Below are 20135 nucleotides of genomic sequence, written 5' to 3'. Positions count from 1 at the left end.
TGTTTCCTCCTCTGAGCCTCTGTAATGTTTCCTCCTCTGGGCCTCCTGTAATGTTTCCTCCTCTGAGCCTCTGTAATGTTTCCTCCTCTGAGCCTCCTGTAATGTTTCCTCCTCTGAGCCTCTGTTTCCTCCTCTGAGCCTCCTGTAATGTTTCCTCCTCTGGGCCTCCTGTAATGTTTCCTCCTCTGAGCCTCTGTAATGTTTCCTCCTCTGAGCCTCTGTTTCCTCCTCTGAGCCTCTGTAATGTTTCCTCCTCTGAGCCTCTGTAATGTTTCCTCCTCTGAGCCTCTGTAAAGGTTCCTACTCTGAACCTCCTGTAATGTTTCCTTCTTGAGCCTCCCTGTAATGTTTCCTCCTCTGAGCCTCCTGTAATGTTTCCTCCTCTGAGCCTCCTGTAATGTTTCCTCCTCTGAGCCTCTGTAATGTTTCCTCCTCTGAATCTCTGTTTCCTCCTCTGAGCCTCCTGTAATGTTTCCTCCTCTGAGCCTCCTGTAATGTTTCCTCCTCTGAGCCTCTTTAATGTTTCCTCCTCTGAGCCTCTGTTTCCTCCTCCGAGCCTCTGTAATGTTTCCTCCTCTGAGCCTCTGTAATGTTTCCTCCTCTGAGCCTCCTGTAATGTTTCCTCCTCTGAGCCTCTGTAATGTTTCCTCCTCTGAGCCTCTGTTTCCTCCTCTGAGCCTCTGTTTACTCCTTTGAGCCTCCTGTAATGTTTCCTCCTCTGAGCCTCTGTAATGTTTCCTCCTCTGATCCTCTGTTTCCTCCTCTGAATCTCTGTAATGTTTCCTCCTCTGGGCCTCCTGTAATGTTTCCTCCTCTGAGCCTCTGTTTCCTCCTCTGTGCCTCCTGTAATGTTTCCTCCTCTGATCCTCTGTAATGTTTCCTCCTCTGAGCCTCCTTTAATGTTTCCTCCTCTGAGCCTCTGTAATGTTTCCTCCTCTGATCCTCTGTAATGTTTCCTCCTCTGGGCCTCCTGTAATGTTTCCTCCTCTGAGCCTCTGTTTCCTCCTCTGAGCCTCCTGTAATGTTTCCTCCTCTGATCCTCTGTAATGTTTCCTCCTCTGGGCCTCCTGTAATGTTTCCTCCTCTGAGCCTCTGTTTCCTCCTCTGAGCCTCCTGTAATGTTTCCTCCTCTGATCCTCTGTAATGTTTCCTCCTCTGAGCCTCTGTTTCCTCCTCTGTGCCTCCTGTAATGTTTCCTCCTCTGATCCTCTGTAATGTTTCCTCCTCTGAGCCTCCCTTTAATGTTTCCTCCTCTGAGCCTCTGTAATGTTTCCTCCTCTGATCCTCTGTAATGTTTCCTCCTCTGGGCCTCCTGTAATGTTTCCTCCTCTGAGCCTCTGTTTCCTCCTCTGAGCCTCCTGTAATGTTTCCTCCTCTGATCCTCTGTAATGTTTCCTCCTCTGGGCCTCCTGTAATGTTTCCTCCTCTGAGCCTCTGTTTCCTCCTCTGAGCCTCCTGTAATGTTTCCTCCTCTGATCCTCTGTAATGTTTCCTCCTCTGAGCCTCTGTTTCCTCCTCTGAGCCTCCTGTAATGTTTCCTCCTCTGAGCCTCTGTAATGTTTCCTCCTCTGAGCCTCCTGTAATGGTTCCTCCTCTGAGCCTCTGTAATGTTTCCTCCTCTGAGCCTCTGTAATGTTTCCTCCTCTGTGCCTCCTGTAATGTTTCCTCCTCTGGGCCTCCTGTAATGTTTCCTCCTCTGGGCCTCCTGTAATGTTTCCTCCTCTGAGCCTCTGTTTCCTCCTCTGAGCCTCCTGTAATGTTTCCTCCTCTGGGCCTCCTGTAATGTTTCCTCCTCTGAGCCTCTGTAATGTTTCCTCCTCTGGGCCTCCTGTAATGTTTCCTCCTCTGAGCCTCTGTTTCCTCCTCTGAGCCTCTGTAATGTTTCTTCCTCTGAGCCTCTGTAATGTTTCCTCCTCTGAGCCTCTGTAAAGGTTCCTACTCTGAACCTCCTGTAATGTTTCCTTCTTTGAGCCTCCTGTAATGTTTCCTCCTCTGAGCCTCCTGTAATGTTTCCTCCTCTGAGCCTCCTGTAATGGTTCCTCCTCTGGGCCTCCTGTAATGTTTCCTCCTCTGAGCCTCTGTAATGTTTCTCCTCCGTGCCTCCTGTAATGTTTCCTCCTCTGAGCCTCTGTTTCCTCCTCTGAGCCTCTGTAATGTTTCCTCCTCTGGGCCTCCTGTAATGTTTCCTCCTCTGAGCCTCTGTAATGTTTCCTCTTCTGGGCCTCCTGTACTGTTTCCTCCTCTGAGCCTCTGTTTCCTCTGAGCCTCTGTAATGTTTCCTCCTCTGAGCCTCTGTAATGTTTCCTCCTCTGAGCCTCTGTAAAGGTTCCTCCTCTGAACCTCCTGTAATGTTTCCTTCTCTGAGCCTCCTGTAAGGTTTCCTCCTCTGAGCCTCCTGTAATGTTTCCTCCTATGAGCCTCCTGTAATGTTTCCTCCTCTGACCCTCTGTAATGTTTCCTCCTCCGAGCCTCTGTAATGTTTCCTCCTCTGAGCCTCTGTAAAGGTTCCTCCTCTGAACCTCCTGTAATGTTTCCTTCTCTGAGCCTCCTGTAATGTTTCCTCCTCTGAGCCTCCTGTAATGTTTCCTCCTCTGATCCTCTGTAATGTTTCCTCCTCTGAGCCTCCTGTAATGTGTCCTCCTCTGAGCCTCTGTAATGTTTCCTCCTCTGAACCTCTGTAATGTTTCCTCCTCTGAACCTCTGTAATGTTTCCTCCTCTGAGCCTATGTTTCCTCCTCTGAGCCTCCTGTAATGTTTCCTCCTCTGAGCCTCTGTAATGTTTCCTCCTCTGAGCCTCTGTTTCCTCCTCTGATCCTCTGTAATGTTTCCTCCTCCGAGCCTCCTGTAATGTTTCCTCCTCTGAGCCTCCTGTAATGTTTCCTCCTCTGAGCCTCTGTTTCCTCCTCTGAACCTCTGTAATGTTTCCTCCTCTGAGCCTCCTGTAATGGTTCCTCCTCCGAGCCTCTGTAATGTTTCCTCCTCTGAGCCTCTGTAATGTTTCCTCCTCTGGGCCTCCTGTAATGTTTCCTCCTCTGAGCCTCTGTAATGTTTCCTCCTCCGTGCCTCCTGTAATGTTTCCTCCTCTGAGCCTCTGTTTCCTCCTCTGCGCCTCCTGTAATGTTTCCTCCTCTGGGCCTCCTGTAATGTTTCCTCCTCTGAGCCTCTGTAATGTTTCCTCCTCTGGGCCTCCTGTAATGTTTCCTCCTCTGAGCCTCTGTTTCCTCCTCTGAGCCTCCTGTAATGTTTCCTCCTCTGAGCCTCCTGTAATGTTTCCTCCTCTGAGCCTCTGTAAAGGTTCCTCCTCTGGGCCTCCTGTAATGTTTCCTCCTCTGAGCCTCTGTTTCCTCCTCTGAGCCTCCTGTAATGTTTCCTCCTCTGATCCTCTGTAATGTTTCCTCCTCTGAGCCTCTGTTTCCTCCTCTGAGCCTCCTGTAATGTTTCCTCCTCTGAGCCTCTGTAATGTTTCCTCCTCTGAGCCTCCTGTAATGTTTCCTCCTCTGAGCCTCTGTAATGTTTCCTCCTCTGAGCCTCTGTAATGTTTCCTCCTCCGAGCCTCCTGTAATGTATCCTCCTCTGAGCCTCCTGTAATGTTTCCTCCTCAGAGCCTCCTGTAATGTTTCCTCCTCCGAGCCTCCTGTAATGTTTCATCCTCTGAGCCTCTGTTTCCTCCTCTGAGTCTCTGTTTCCTCCTCCGAGCCTCTGTAATGTTTCCTCCTCTGAGCCTCTGTAATGTTTCCTCCTCTGAGCCTCTGTTTCCTCCTCCGAGCCTCTGTAATGTTTCCTCCTCTGAGCCTCTGTAATGTTTCCTCCTCTGAGCCTCCTGTAATGTTTCCTCCTCTGAGCCTCTGTAATGTTTCCTCCTCTGAGTCTCTGTTTCCTCCTCTGAGCCTCCTGTAATGTTTCGTCCTCTGAGCCTCTGTAATGTTTCCTCCTCTGATCCTCTGTTTCCTCCTCTGAACCTCTGTAATGTTTCCTCCTCTGAGCCTCCTGTAATGTTTCCTCCTCTGAGCCTCTGTAATGTTTCCTCCTCTGATCCTCTGTAATGTTTCCTCCTCTGGGCCTCCTGTAATGTTTCCTCCTCTGAGCCTCTGTTTCCTCCTCTGAGCCTCCTGTAATGTTTCTTCTTCTGATCCTCTGTAATGTTTCCTCCTCTGAGCCTCCTGTAATGTTTCCTCCTCTGAGCCTCCTGTAATGTTTCCTCCTCTGAGCCTCTGTAATGTTTCCTCCTCTGAGCCTCCTGTAATGTTTCCTCCTCTGAGCCTCTGTAATGTTTCCTCCTCCGTGCCTCCTGTAATGTTTCCTCCTCTGAGCCTCCTGTAATGTGTCCTCCTCCGAGCCTCCTGTAATGTTTCCTCCTCTGAGCCTCCTGTAATGTTTCCTCCTCTGAGCCTCTGTAATGTTTCCTCCTCTGATCCTCTGTTTCTTCCTCTGAACCTCTGTAATGTTTCCTCCTCTGAGCCTCCTGTAATGTTTCCTCCTCTGAGCCTCTGTAATGTTTCCTCCTCTGATCCTCTGTAATGTTTCCTCCTCTGGGCCTCCTGTAATGTTTCCTCCTCTGAGCCTCTGTTTCCTCCTCTGAGCCTCCTGTAATGTTTCTTCCTCTGATCCTCTGTAATGTTTCCTCCTCTGAGCCTCCTGTAATGTTTCCTCCTCTGAGCCTCCTGTAATGTTTCCTCCTCTGAGCCTCTGTAATGTTTCCTCCTCTGAGCCTCCTGTAATGTTTCCTCCTCTGAGCCTCTGTAATGTTTCCTCCTCCGTGCCTCCTGTAATGTTTCCTCCTCTGAGCCTCCTGTAATGTGTCCTCCTCCGAGCCTCCTGTAATGTTTCCTCCTCTGAGCCTCCTGTAATGTTTCCTCCTCCGAGCCTCCTGTAATGTTTCCTCCTCTGAACCTCTGTAATGTTTCCTCCTCTGAACCTCTGTAATGTTTCCTCCTCTGAGCCTCTGTTTCCTCCTCTGAGCCTCCTGTAATGTTTCCTCCTCCGAGCCTCTGTAATGTTTCCTCCTCTGAGCCTCTGTAATGTTTCCTCCTCTGGGCCTCCTGTAATGTTTCCTCCTCTGAGCCTCTGTAATGTTGCCTCCTCTGTAATGCACAGAGTTCATGGTGCCCAGATAACGTTCATGGACTTATTGAGACTCGGACTACCTGTTATGTTGAAACTCTGCATTAGTTGATCTACAGACATTAGTTAACAGTCAGTTGACTTTGGCCACCAGATATCCAGATATTCTTTCCTATAACAATATGAATGATACTCATTATGTGTTTCTGTGTGTCCGTGTCCCAGGTAGGAAGAGGTCTCCTCCAGGAGCTCAGGGCTCCCCTGGTCCCCCTGGATCTCCAGGCCCACAGGGGCCTCCGGGTATACCTGGCATCCCTGGTATCCCTGGTAGCAACGCTGTGGGCCCCGCTGGACCCCCAGGACCCTCTGGCCCACAGGGGCCCCCCGGGCTGACGGGACCGGCAGGTGATGAGAGAACAGACAGACAGCGTATTGGTTGGTCATATTATGGCTGTGTTTGAAATGTCCCCCTATTTCACAGGGCAGTGTTTCCCAGCTCCAGTCCTCCAGGAACCCCAACAGGACTGTCCCCCTATTTTACAGGGCAGTGTTTCCCAGCTCCAGTCCCCAGGAACCCCAACAGGACTGTCCCCCTATTTTACAGGGCAGTGTTTCCCAGCTCCAGTCCCCCAGGAACCCCCCGGACAAACACACCTGACTCAACTTGTCAACTAATCATCAGGCCCTCAATGAGTTGAATCAGGTGAGGTTGTCCAAGGCTACAACAACAGTGTGTACTGTTGAGGACTGGAGGACTGGAGTTGGGCTGTTGGGGGTACTGGAGGACTGGAGTTGGGCTGTTGAGGACTGGAGGACTGGAGGTGGGCTGTTGGGGACTGGAGGACTGGAGATGGGCTGTTGGGGACTGGAGGTGGGCTGTTGGGGACTGGAGGTGGGCTGTTGGGGACTGGAGGACTGGAGGTGGGCTGTTGGGGACTGGAGGACTGGAGATGGGCTGTTGAGGACTGGAGATGGGCTGTTGAGGACTGGAGGACTGGAGTTGGGCTGTTGGGGACTGGAGGACTGGAGATGGGCTGTTGAGGACTGGAGGACTGGAGATGGGCTGTTGGGGACTGGAGATGGGCTGTTGAGGACTGGAGGACTGGAGATGGGCTGTTGAGGACTGGAGGACTAGAGTTGGGCTGTTGGGGACTGGAGGTGGGCTGTTGGGGACTGGAGGACTGGAGATGGGCTGTTGAGGACTGGAGATGGGCTGTTGAGGACTGGAGGACTGGAGTTGGGCTGTTGGGGACTGGAGGACTGGAGATGGGCTGTTGAGGACTGGAGGACTGGAGATGGGCTGTTGGGGACTGGAGATGGGCTGTTGAGGACTGGAGGACTGGAGATGGGCTGTTGGGGACTGGAGATGGGCTGTTGAGGACTGGAGGACTGGAGATGGGCTGTTGAGGACTGGAGGACTGGAGATGGGCTGTTGAGGACTGGAGGACTGGAGATGGGCTGTTGAGGACTGGAGGACTGGAGATGGGCTGTTGGGGACTGGAGGACTGGAGCTGGGAAACCCTGCCCTGTGTAGTGCACTACGTTTGGCCAGAGCTCTATGGGCCCTAACTCTATGGGCCCTAACTCTATGGGCCCTAACACTATGGGCCCTAACTCTATGGGCCCTAACTCTATGGGCCCTAACTCTATGGGCCCTAACACTATGGGCCCTAACACTATGGGCCCTAACACTATGGGCCCTAACTCTATGGGCCCTAACTCTATGGGCCCTAACTCTATGGGCCCTAACTCTATGGGCCCTAACTCTATGGGCCCTGGTTAAAAGCAGTGCACTACACAGGAAATAGATTGTCGTTTCGGACGCATTTTATGCTTCCAAAATGGCTGAGAAATGGAATTGTCAGAATGAACTACCTTTCACATTACAAGAGAAATAACATTTACATCAAGGGCAAACATATCCTAACTGACTTTGATGTAAATCATGCAATGATGTCAATAGGAAATGTAGCCTAGATTTGCATGAGAATGCTACCATATTTAGCTATTTTTCCTGCGAACTGTCAAACAGTGTTTGATCATGTGATGCATCACTGTCACAGTGTTGGATCATGTGATCATGGTGAACTATGCTGCTTGGTTTTGATCAGGTTTTCTCATTTTTTCTCCTGCCTGAAGTTTGGGTTCGGGGGCATCCCAAATGGTACCCTCTATTCCCTGTATAGTGCATTACTTTTGTTGGCCGCTGGTCAAATGTAGTGCACTATACAGGGAATAGGGTGCCATTTGGGACGTACTTAGAGTTAGGAACTGATCCAGGATCTGATTCTATCTGTCTCTTGTTTCAGGGGTCGTCGATAAAACCAAAACAAGAGAATTCCAGGTAGAGTATCTCATCTTTAATTAAACATCACAACACATTATTACATGCCTTATTATTGTACTGAACAACAATGCAGGTTGGAGTAATGCTGTGTAAATGATGTCCTGTATCTGATGTGTTGTCGCAGCCTGCTGCGGTGCATCTACAGGGACAGGAGACCACCATACAGGTCAGGGAGGGTGAGTGTCCAGCGGTATTATCTACATTCAATACTCTAGGACTATAGGGGTGAATATACTCCTGTTCAGAGGTACTCTGGGTGTTTACTCTGGTTGTTTGACTGCCTTTTCCCACATGATTGATTGATTGATTGACTGATTGATTGATTGACTGACTGATTGACTGACTGACTGATTGATATATTGATTGACTGACTGACTGACTGATTGATTGACTGACTGATTTATTGACTAATTGATTGACTAATTGATTGACTGATTGACTGACTGATTAATTGATTGACTGATTGACTGATTGATTGACTATTTGATTGATTGATTGATTGATTGATGTCTTTGTGTAGACCTGTCTGAAGGTGTTCTGAGGAACTGGAAGATGGTGTCGATCCACCACCGTGTCTTCAAGATGCACTCTCGCTCCGGGGAACTGGAGGTCCTACTAGACGGCATCTACTTCATATATAGTCAGGTAGAAGTGAGTAGTGACTACTACAATAATACTATATACTACTAATACTACAGTCTGTCTACTTCATATATAGTCAGGTAGAAGTGAGTAGTGACTACTACAATAATACTATATACTACTAATACTACAGTCTGTCTACTTCATATATAGTCAGATAGAAGTGAGTAGTGACTACTACAATAATACTATATACTACTAATACTACAGTCTGTCTACTTCATATATAGTCAGGTAGAAGTGAGTAGTGACTACTACAATAATACTATATACTACTAATACTACAGTCTGTCTACTTCATATATAGTCAGGTAGAAGTGAGTAGTGACTACTACAATAATACTATATACTACTAATACTACAGTCTGTCTACTTCATATATAGTCAGGTAGAAGTGAGTAGTGACTACTACAATAATACTATATACTACTAATACTACAGTCTGTCTACTTCATATATAGTCAGGTAGAAGTGAGTAGTGACTACTACAATAATACTATATACTACTAATACTACAGTCTGTCTACTTCATATATAGTCAGGTAGAAGTGAGTAGTGACTACTACAATAATACTATATACTACTAATACTACAGTCTGTCTACTTCATATATAGTCAGGTAGAAGTGAGTAGTGACTCTACTACAGTAATACTACAACTCTGCTACAGTAATACTACAACTCTGCTACAGTAATACTACAACTCTACTACAGTAATACTACAACTCTGCTACAGTAATACTACAACTCTGCTACAGTAATACTACAACTCTGCTACAGTAATACTACAACTCTACTACAGTAATACTACAACTCTGCTACAGTAATACTACAACTCTGCTACAGTAATACTACAACTCTACTACAGTAATACTACAACTCTGCTACAGTAATACTACAACTCTGCTACAGTAATACTACAACTCTGCTACAGTAATACTACAACTCTACTACAGTAATACTACAACTCTGCTACAGTAATACTACAACTCTGCTACAGTAATACTACAACTCTACTACAGTAATACTGCAACTCTATTACAGTAATACTACAACTCTACTACAGTAATACTACAACTCTACTATAGTAAATAAAATAAAATGGTATTTGTCACATACTTGGTAAACAACAGGTGTAGACTAACAGAGAAATTCTTCCTTACAGGTCCTTTTCCAACAATGCAGAGGTAAAGATAAAGATTAAAAAACAAAAACATAGATAGAATGACACTAATAAATACACAGTGAATAACAGGAACCAGTCAAAATAACATGGCTATATACAGGAAGTACCAGGTAATAACATGGCTATATACAGAGAGTACCAGGTAATAACATGGCTATATACAGGAAGTACCAGGTAATAACATGGCTATATACAGGAAGTACCAGGTCATAACATGGCTATATACAGGAAGTACCAGGTAATAACATGGCTATATACAGGAAGTACCAGGTAATAACATGGCTATATACAGGAAGTACCAGGTCATAACATGGCTATATACAGGAAGTACCAGGTCATAACATGGCTATATACAGAGAGTACCAGGTAATAACATGGCTATATACAGGGAGTACCAGGTAATAACATGGCTATATACAGGAAGTACCAGGTAATAACATGGCTATATACAGGAAGTACCAGGTCATAACATGGCTATATACAGAGAGTACCAGGTCATAACATGGCTATATACAGAGAGTACCAGGTAATAACATGGCTATATACAGGAGAGTACCAGGTAATAACATGGCTATATACAGGAAGTACCAGGTCATAACATGGCTATATACAGAGAGTACCAGGTAATAACATGGCTATATACAGGAAGTACCAGGTCATAACATGGCTATATACAGAGAGTACCAGGTAATAACATGGCTATATACAGAGAGTACCAGGTAATAACATGGCTATATACAGGAAGTACCAGGTCATAACATGGCTATATACAGGAAGTACCAGGTCATAACATGGCTATATACAGAGAGTACCAGGTAATAACATGGCTATATACAGAGAGTACCAGGTAATAACATGGCTATATACAGGAAGTACCAGGTCATAACATGGCTATATACAGAGAGTACCAGGTAATAACATGGCTATATACAGAGAGTACCAGGTAATAACATGGCTATATACAGAAAGTACCAGGTAATAACATGGCTATATACAGAGAGTACCAGGTAATAACATGGTTATATACAGGGAGTACCAGGTAATACCATGGCTATATACAGGAAGTACCAGGTAATAACATGGCTATATACAGAGAGTACCAGGTCATAACATGGCTATATACAGGAAGTACCAGGTAATAACATGGCTATATACAGGAAGTACCAGGTAATACCATGGCTATATACAGGAAGTACCAGGTCATAACATGGCTATATACAGGAAGTACCAGGTCATAACATGGCTATATACAGGAAGTACCAGGTCATAACATGGCTATATACAGGAAGTACCAGGTCATAACATGGCTATATACAGGAAGTACCAGGTAATACCATGGCTATATACAGGAAGTACCAGGTCATAACATGGCTATATACAGGAAGTACCAGGTAATACCATGGCTATATACAGGAAGTACCAGGTCATAACATGGCTATATACAGGAAGTACCAGGTAATACCATGGCTATATACAGGAAGTACCAGGTCATAACATGGCTATATACAGGAAGTACCAGGTAATACCATGGCTATATACAGGAAGTACCAGGTCATAACATGGCTATATACAGGAAGTACCAGGTCATAACATGGCTATATACAGGGAGTACCAGGTAATAACATGGCTATATACAGGAAGTACCAGGTAATAACATGGCTATATACAGGAAGTACCAGGTCATAACATGGCTATATACAGGAAGTACCAGGTAATAACATGGCTATATACAGGAAGTACCAGGTAATACCATGGCTATATACAGGAAGTACCAGGTCATAACATGGCTATATACAGGAAGTACCAGGTAATACCATGGCTATATACAGGAAGTACCAGGTCATAACATGGCTATATACAGGAAGTACCAGGTCATAACATGGCTATATACAGGAAGTACCAGGTAATACCATGGCTATATACAGGAAGTACCAGGTCATAACATGGCTATATACAGGAAGTACCAGGTAATACCATGGCTATATACAGGAAGTACCAGGTCATAACATGGCTATATACAGGAAGTACCAGGTAATACCATGGCTATATACAGGAAGTACCAGGTCATAACATGGCTATATACAGGAAGTACCAGGTAATACCATGGCTATATACAGGAAGTACCAGGTCATAACATGGCTATATACAGGAAGTACCAGGTAATACCATGGCTATATACAGGAAGTACCAGGTCATAACATGGCTATATACAGGAAGTACCAGGTAATACCATGGCTATATACAGGAAGTACCAGGTCATAACATGGCTATATACAGGAAGTACCAGGTCATAACATGGCTATATACAGGGAGTACCAGGTAATAACATGGCTATATACAGGAAGTACCAGGTCATAACATGGCTATATACAGGAAGTACCAGGTCATAACATGGCTATATACAGGAAGTACCAGGTAATACCATGGCTATATACAGGAAGTACCAGGTCATAACATGGCTATATACAGGAAGTACCAGGTCATAACATGGCTATATACAGGGAGTACCAGGTAATAACATGGCTATATACAGGAAGTACCAGGTCATAACATGGCTATATACAGGAAGTACCAGGTCATAACATGGCTATATACAGGAAGTACCAGGTAATACCATGGCTATATACAGAGAGTACCAGGTCATAACATGGCTATATACAGGAAGTACCAGGTAATACCATGGCTATATACAGGAAGTACCAGGTAATACCATGGCTATATACAGGAAGTACCAGGTCATAACATGGCTATATACAGGAAGTACCAGGTAATACCATGGCTATATACAGGGAGTACCAGGTAATAACATGGCTATATACAGGAAGTACCAGTACCTAGTCGATATGAATTTGTACGAGGTAATTGAGGTAGATAAACAGTTCCAGTCAAAAGTTTAGACACACCTACTCATTATTCAAGGGTTTTTCTTTATTTTTACTATTATCTATATTGTAGAATAATAGTGAAGACATCAAAACTATGAAATAACACATATGGAATCATGTAGTAACCAAAAAAGTGTTAAACAAATCAAAATATATTTCAGATTCTTCAAAGTAGCCCCCCTTTTGCCTTGATGGCAGCTTTGCACACTCTTGGCATTCTCTCAACCAGCTTCATGATGAATGCTTTTCCAACAGTCTTGAAGGAGTTCCCACATATGCTGAGCACTTGTTGGCTGCTTTTCACTCTGCGGTCCAACTCATCTCAAACCATCTCAATTGGGTTGAGGTCGGGTGATTGTGGAGGCCAGGTCATCTGATGCAGCACTCCATCACTCTCCTTGGTCAAATAGCCCTTACACAGCCTGGAGGTGTGTTTTGGGTCATTGTCCTGTTGAAAAACAAATGATAGTCCCACTAAGCCCAAACCAGATGGGATGGCGTATTGCTGCAGAATGCTGTGGTAGCCATGCTGGTTAAGTGTGCCTTGAATTCTAAATAAATCACAGACAGTGTCACCAGCAAAGCACCATAACACCTCCTCCTCCATGCTTTACAGTGGGAACCACACATGGAGAGATCATCCGTTCACCTACTCTGCGTCTCACAAAGAACCAAAAATCTCACATTTGGACTCATCAGACCAAAGGACAGATTTCCACCGGTCTAATGTCAATTGCTCGTGTTTCTTGTCTCAAGCAAGTCTCTTCTTCTTATTGGTGTCCTTTAGCTGTGGTTTCTTTGCAGCAATTCGACCATGAAGGCCTGATTCACGCAGTCTCCTCTGAACAGTTGATGTTGAGATGTGTCTGTTACTTGAACTCTGTGAAGCATTTATTTGGGCTGCAATCTGAGGTGCAGTTAACTCTAATTAACTTATCCTCTGCAGCAGAGGTAACTCTGGGTCTTCCATTCCTGTGGCGGTCCTCATGAGAGCCAGTTTCATCATAGCGCTTGATGGTTTTTGCGACTGCACTTGAAGAAACGTTCAAAGTTCTTGACGTTTTCCGTATTGACTGACCTTCATGTCTTAAAGTAATGATGGACTGTCGTTTCTCTTTGATTATTTGATCTGTTCTTGCCATAATATGGACTTGGTCTTTTACCAAATAGGGCTATCTTCTATATACCCCCCCCCTACCTTGTCACAACACAACTAATTGGCTCAAACGCATTAAGAAGGAAATAAATTCCACAAATTAACTTTTAACAAGGCACACCTGTTAATTGAAATGCATTCCAGGTGACTACCTCATGAAGCTGGTTGAGAGAATGCCAAGAGTGTGCAAAGCTGTCATCAAGGCAAAGGGTGGCTACTTTGAAGAATCTCAAATATATTTTGATTTGTTTAACACTTTTTTGGTTACTACATGATTCCATGTGTTATTTCATAGTTTTGATGTCTTCACTATTATTCTACAATATAGATAATAGTAAAAATAAAGAAAAACCCTTGAATAATGAGTAGGTGTGTCCAACCTATTGAGTGGTAGTGTGTGAGACAGGGAAGCTGAGGGTTGTATCTAGGTGCTAACCCTACTGTATAGAGTGACAGACCATTCAGAGCTGTCCCCTTTCTAATGTTCTCTGCCTTTGTTTGATACTGAATGTTATCAGATCTTCAACCAAAACCTAATATTAGATAAAGGGAACCTGAGGGAACAAATAACACAACAATTACATATTTATTTCATAAAAAAAAGTAATGCAATACCCAATGCCCCTGTGTAAAAAAAGTAATTGCCCCCTTACACTCAATAACTGGTTGTGCCACCTTTAGCTGCAATGACTCCCAACCAAATGCTTCCTGTAGTTGTTGATCAGTCTCTCACGTCGCTGTGGAGGAATTTTGGCCCACTCTTCCATGCAGAACTGCTTTAACTCAGCGACATTTGTGGGTTTTGAAGCATGAACTGCTCGTTTCAAGTCCTGCTACAACACCTCAATTGGGATTAGTTCTGGACTTTGACTAGGCCATTCCAAAACGTAATTCTTTTTGCTTCTTAGCCATTTTCATGTAGACTTGATTGTGTGTTTTGGATCATTGTCTTGCTGCAAGACCCAGCTGCGCTTCAGCTTCAGCTCGCAGACGGATGGTCTGACATTCTCCTGTAGAATTCTCTGATACAGAGCAGAATTCATGGTTCCTTCTATTAAGGCAAGTCGTCCAGGTCCTGAGGCAGCAAAGCATCCCCAAACCATCACACCACCACCACCGTGCTTGACCGTTGGTATAAGGTTCTTACTGTGGAATGCAGTGTTTGGTTTTCGCCAGGCATAATGGGATCCAAGTCGTCCAAAAAGTTCTAGTTTTGACTAATCTGTCCATAGAACGTTCTTCAAAGAGTCTTGATGATCCAGGTGCTTTTTGGCAAACTTTAGTAAACTCTTTGGACTTGTCTCTCTCCTTCTCCCTCTGTTCCCCAGGTGTACTATCTCAACTTCACGGACATCGCCAGCTACGAGGTGATGGTAGACTCCACCCCCTTCCTGCGTTGTACCTGCAGCATGGAGACGGGTCAGAGGAAGTTCAACACATGTTACACGGCGGGGGTCAGCCTGCTGAGGACGGGGCAAAGGATCTCCATCAGGATGGTCTATGAGGACACGCTGATCAGCATGACCAATCATACTACCTTCCTGGGGAGCGTCAGGCTGGGCGATTCCCCTGACCAATCATACTACCTTCCTGGGGAGCGTCAGGCTGGGCGATTCCCCCTGACCATGACCAATACGACACCACTTCCTGGGGCTCCCTGACCAATCACACCTCCTTCCTGGGACTTCCTGACCAATCATACTACGTTCCTGGGGAGCGTCAGGCTGGGGGTTTCCCCCTGACCAATCACACCTCCTTCCTGGCGCTCCATGACCAATCACACTACTGTCCTCCTTCCTGGGGAGCGTCCGGCTGGGGGAGACTCCCACCGCTAAGTAACTATCAATCACACCAGGGACATATTCATTAGTGCACACCTGCCGTACCAAAATGTTTTGCAACAGAAAAAACAAAAACAAGTGTTTCTTATTGGACAAGTTCAGGTAGACAGTCCCTCCCTGTTGGGTTCCTAGTCAATACAACCCAGTTCAGACTGGAGGAGGAGCCCTGAGCCAAAGATTATGATAACTAACCCGTTCAAACCCGAGAGGGTTTCTCTTTTCCTCCGTCAGAGAGGGACCTCTTCCTATACCTGGCTGGTGGATGGGGAGGGGGAGACCCCTGCTGGATATTACCGAGTACTACACGCTGACTGTCCAGCTACAGATGGATACTTGGACAGGGAGACTCCTCAGTCCTGCTCCTTGGACAGGGAGACTCCTCAGTCCTGCTCCTTGGACAGGGAGACTCCTCAGTCCTGCTCCTTGGACAGGGAGACTCCTCAGTCCTGCTCCTTGGACAGGGAGACTCCTCAGTCCTGCTCCTTGGACAGGGAGACTCCTCAGTCCTGCTCCTTGGACAGGGAGACTCCTCAGTCCTGCTCCTTGGACAGGGAGACTCCTCAGTCCTGCTCCTTGGACAGGGAGTATCCTCAGTCCTGCTCCTTGGACAGGGAGACTCCTCAGTCCTGCTCCTTGGACAGGGAGACTCCTCAGTCCTGCTCCTGGGGCTTTTGTTATTCCTTCCACTTCCAAGGAAAGAAAGACAGCTTCGTTTTTGTTTCACCACCAACTGGTAGATTTAAAAATACCTTGATCTTGTAGATTATTTAGGCACATTTTAGGGTTAGGGTTAGGGTTTAGGGGTTAGGGTTTAGGGGTTAGGGCTAGGGTTAGGGTTAGGGCTAGGGTTAGGGTTAGGGTTTAGGGGTTAGGGTTTAGGGGTTAGGGTTAGGGCTAGGGTTAGGGCTAGGGTTAGGGTTTAGGGGTTAGGGGTTAGGGTTAGGGTCAGGGTTAGGGTTTAGGGCTAGGGTTAGGGTTAGGGTTTAGGGTCAGGGTTAGGGGTTAGGGTTAGGGTTAGGGTCAGGGTCAGGGTTAGGGTTAGGAAAGGATGTATTAATCATTTGTTTTAAACGGTTTGGAGAGCCTTTACTCACAAAACATATTGTTGATTTAATCAAAAATACAGTGGTTTGATTCAGAATGCAAGTTTGCATATTCAAGTTCAATCCATGAAATATTGGCAGTTGAGAAAAGTGTCCAATAGGGATTGAACAGCAGTCGTGTAAATCTCCCCTAGGGGCTGAACTGGTCCTGTAAATCTCCCCTAGGGGCTGAACTGGTCCTGTAAATCTCCCCTAGGGGCTGAACAGCAGTCCTGTAAATCTCCCCTAGGGGCTGAACAGCAGTCCTGTAAATCTCCCCTAGGGATTGAACAGCAGTCCTGTAAATCTCCCCTAGGGATTGAACAGCAGTCGTGTAAATCTCCCCTAGGGGCTGAACAGCAGTCCTGTAAATCTCCCCTAGGGATTGAACAGCAGTCCTGTAAATCTCCCCTAGGGATTGAACAGCAGTCCTGTAAATCTCCCCTAGGGGCTGAACAGCAGTCCTGTAAATCTCCCCTAGGGATTGAACAGCAGTCCTGTAAATCTCCCCTAGGGGCTGAACAGCAGTCCTGTAAATCTCCCCTAGGGATTAAACAGCAGTCCTGTAAATCTCCCCTAGGGATTGAACAGCAGTCCTGTAAATCTCCCCTAGGGGCTGAACAGCAGTCCTGTAAATCTCCCCTAGGGATTGAACAGCAGTCCTGTAAATCTCCCCTAGGGGCTGAACAGCAGTCCTGTAAATCTCCCCTAGGGATTGAACAGCAGTCCTGTAAATCTCCCCTAGGGATTGAACAGCAGTCCTGTAAATCTCCCCTAGGGGCTGAACAGCAGTCCTGTAAATGTCCCCTAGGGGATTGAACAGCAGTCCTGTAAATCTCCCCTAGGGGCTGAACAGCAGTCCTGTAAATCTCCCCTAGGGATTGAACAGCAGTCCTGTAAATCTCCCCTAGGGATTGAACAGCAGTCCTGTAAATCTCCCCTAGGGGCTGAACAGCAGTCCTGTAAATCTCCCCTAGGGACTGAACAGCAGTCCTGTAAATCTCCCCTAGGGGGCTGAACAGCAGTCCTGTAAATCTCCCCTAGGGGCTGAACAGCAGTCCTGTAAATCTCCCCTAGGGATTGAACAGCAGTCCTGTAAATCTCCCCTAGGGGCTGAACAGCAGTCCTGTAAATCTCCCCTAGGGGCTGAACAGCAGTCCTGTAAATCTCCCCTAGGGGCTGAACAGCAGTCCTGTAAATCTCCCCTAGGGATTGAACAGCAGTCCTGTAAATCTCCCCTAGGGGCTGAACTGGTCCTGTAAATCTCCCCTAATTCTCACTAATCATGGAACTGTGTTGACAACGGTCCAGTCGTCGTGAACCGTGCTCAAGGCTCCAGGTTTCAACTGCTACGTGTGGTCTGAGTTCCATAATGATTCAAATAGGCCACATGTCCCAAATTATTGCACAACGTTAGCCTAATATGATCCAGTAATGCTAGCGACCCTCAGTAACAACGACACAGACGTGACCGAGGAAAGAAAGGGAAACGGACTGGAATTATGGAAAATATAAGCTACAAGTTGAAGAAAACGAACACTAAAGTGACAGGTATAAATGTATGTGGGTTTTACCGGCAGTGGCTCCAGATAGTGGCTAATATTTAATACAAATTGTAAAATAAAACGGGCATATAATTAAAACGTTGTAAAGCGCATACGTCCACTCGGCAGGTTCCGCCCTACGGAAGCCTGTAGTTCGGGTCTCCAAATGTCATCCACGCAAATTATAAGGGCGGACAATTAGAATTTCTTAATAACGGCACAGCTATTTATAGCCTACTTCACTGTGGAAAAGGGGCCGCGATACATGTCATGTTATGATTTTGACTGGTTTCACATTCGTCTCCAGGGATCATAAGGAAAAATCAGCTAAAACAATTGCTATGTGTATTTACAATAAAAAAAAATCCAAACGGATTACTCATTGATCTTATCAACATCTCTTATCAATTTATAAATTACAGTGCATGGAGAATGCTGTTATTTCTATCTGAAAAAATTAAGCAGATGCTTTTTCCATTTGGAACCGGCAGGTTTGCTAGACCCTTATTCACGGTTTCATCGCTCGTAAACGTGGTGGAATTATGAGGGAATGAAGTCAAGGTCAGAATACAGTGTAGACACACCTCCATTTCTTAGATCTCCACCCTGAACGAATAGCGGGTGAATAGGATGCTATTCTCATGCTAACGTTCAAGGTCAAAATATACATAGAGAGAAAAGAGCATCAAAGGGGAAGTAAGGTCCATTTATTTTGCTTAACTCAGGTCGGAATCGGGGCCTTAAAGAACTGCAGCTCCAGTATCAGTGAGTATACTCTACATACTACTGCAGTACTCAGTACCCAACTCTACATACTACTGCAGTACTCAGTACCCAACTCTACATACTACTGCAGTACTCAGTACCCAACTCTACATACTACTGCAGTACTCAGTACCCAACTCTACATACTACTGCAGTACTCAGTACCCAACTCTACATACTACTGCAGTACTCAGTACCCAACTCTACATACTACTGCAGTACTCAGTACCCAACTCTACATACTACTGCAGTACTCAGTACCCAACTCTATATACTACTGCAGTACTCAGTACCCAACTCTACATACTACTGCAGTACTCAGTACCCAACTCTACATACTACTGCAGTACTCAGTACCCAACTCTACATACTACTGCAGTACTCAGTACCCAACTCTACATACTACTGCAGTACTCAGTACCCAACTCTACATACTACTGCAGTACTCAGTACCCAACTCTACATACTACTGCAGTACTCAGTACCCAACTCTACATACTACTGCAGTACTCAGTACCCAACTCTACATACTACTGCAGTACTCAGTACCCAACTCTACATACTACTGCAGTACTCAGTACCCAACTCTACATACTACTGCAGTACTCAGTACCCAACTCTACATACTACTGCAGTACTCAGTACCCAACTCTACATACTACTGCAGTACTCAGTACCCAACTCTACATACTACTGCAGTACTCAGTACCCAACTCTACATACTACTGCAGTACTCAGTACCCAACTCTACATACTACTGCAGTACTCAGTACCCAACTCTACATACTACTGCAGTACTCAGTACCCAACTCTACATACTACTGCAGTACTCAGTACCCAACTCTACATACTACTGCAGTACTCAGTACCCAACTCTACATACTACTGCAGTACTCAGTACCCAACTCTACATACTACTGCAGTACTCAGTACCCAACTCTATATACTACTGCAGTACTCAGTACCCAACTCTACATACTACTGCAGTACTCAGTACCCAACTCTACATACTACTGCAGTACTCAGTACCCAACTCTACATACTACTGCAGTACTCAGTACCCAACTCTATATACTACTGCAGTACTCAGTACCCAACTCTACATACTACTGCAGTACTCAGTACCCAACTCTATATACTACTGCAGTACTCAGTACCCAACTCTATATACTACTGCAGTACTCAGTACCCAACTCTACATACAACTGCAGTACTCAGTACCCAACTCTATATACTACTGCAGTACTCAGTACCCAACTCTATATACTACTGCAGTACTCAGTACCCAACTCTACATACTACTGCAGTACTCAGTACCCAACTCTACATACTACTGCAGTACTCAGTACCCAACTCTATATACTACTGCAGTACTCAGTACCCAACTCTACATACTACTGCAGTACTCAGTACCCAACTCTATATACTACTGCAGTACTCAGTACCCAACTCTACATACTACTGCAGTACTCAGTACCCAACTCTACATACTACTGCAGTACTCAGTACCCAACTCTACATACTACTGCAGTACTCAGTACCCAACTCTATATACTACTGCAGTACTCAGTACCCAACTCTACATACTACTGCAGTACTCAGTACCCAACTCTATATACTACTGCAG

At 45.6% G+C, this 20135-nt stretch overlaps 1 protein-coding gene across 1 annotated transcript in view; it reads left to right on the top strand.

Annotated features, from left to right (window-relative positions):
- Nucleotides 1–20135, top strand: part of LOC121531649 (collagen alpha-1(X) chain) — an 89888-nt gene that overhangs the window by 61636 nt on the left and 8117 nt on the right. Inside the window, exons 4-7 of the mRNA XM_045225605.1 lie at nucleotides 5287–5466; nucleotides 7371–7405; nucleotides 7533–7584; nucleotides 7929–8059. Of these exons, the coding sequence (XP_045081540.1) occupies nucleotides 5287–5466; nucleotides 7371–7405; nucleotides 7533–7584; nucleotides 7929–8059 (398 nt within the window). The remainder of the gene's footprint in view (nucleotides 1–5286; nucleotides 5467–7370; nucleotides 7406–7532; nucleotides 7585–7928; nucleotides 8060–20135) is intronic.

The sequence above is a fragment of the Coregonus clupeaformis genome, chromosome 2, assembly GCF_020615455.1.
Source record: "Coregonus clupeaformis isolate EN_2021a chromosome 2, ASM2061545v1, whole genome shotgun sequence".
NCBI lineage: Eukaryota > Metazoa > Chordata > Actinopteri > Salmoniformes > Salmonidae > Coregonus > Coregonus clupeaformis.
The sequence above is the reverse complement of the archived record's forward strand: the minus strand, read 5'-3'. Positions and strand labels throughout refer to the sequence as shown.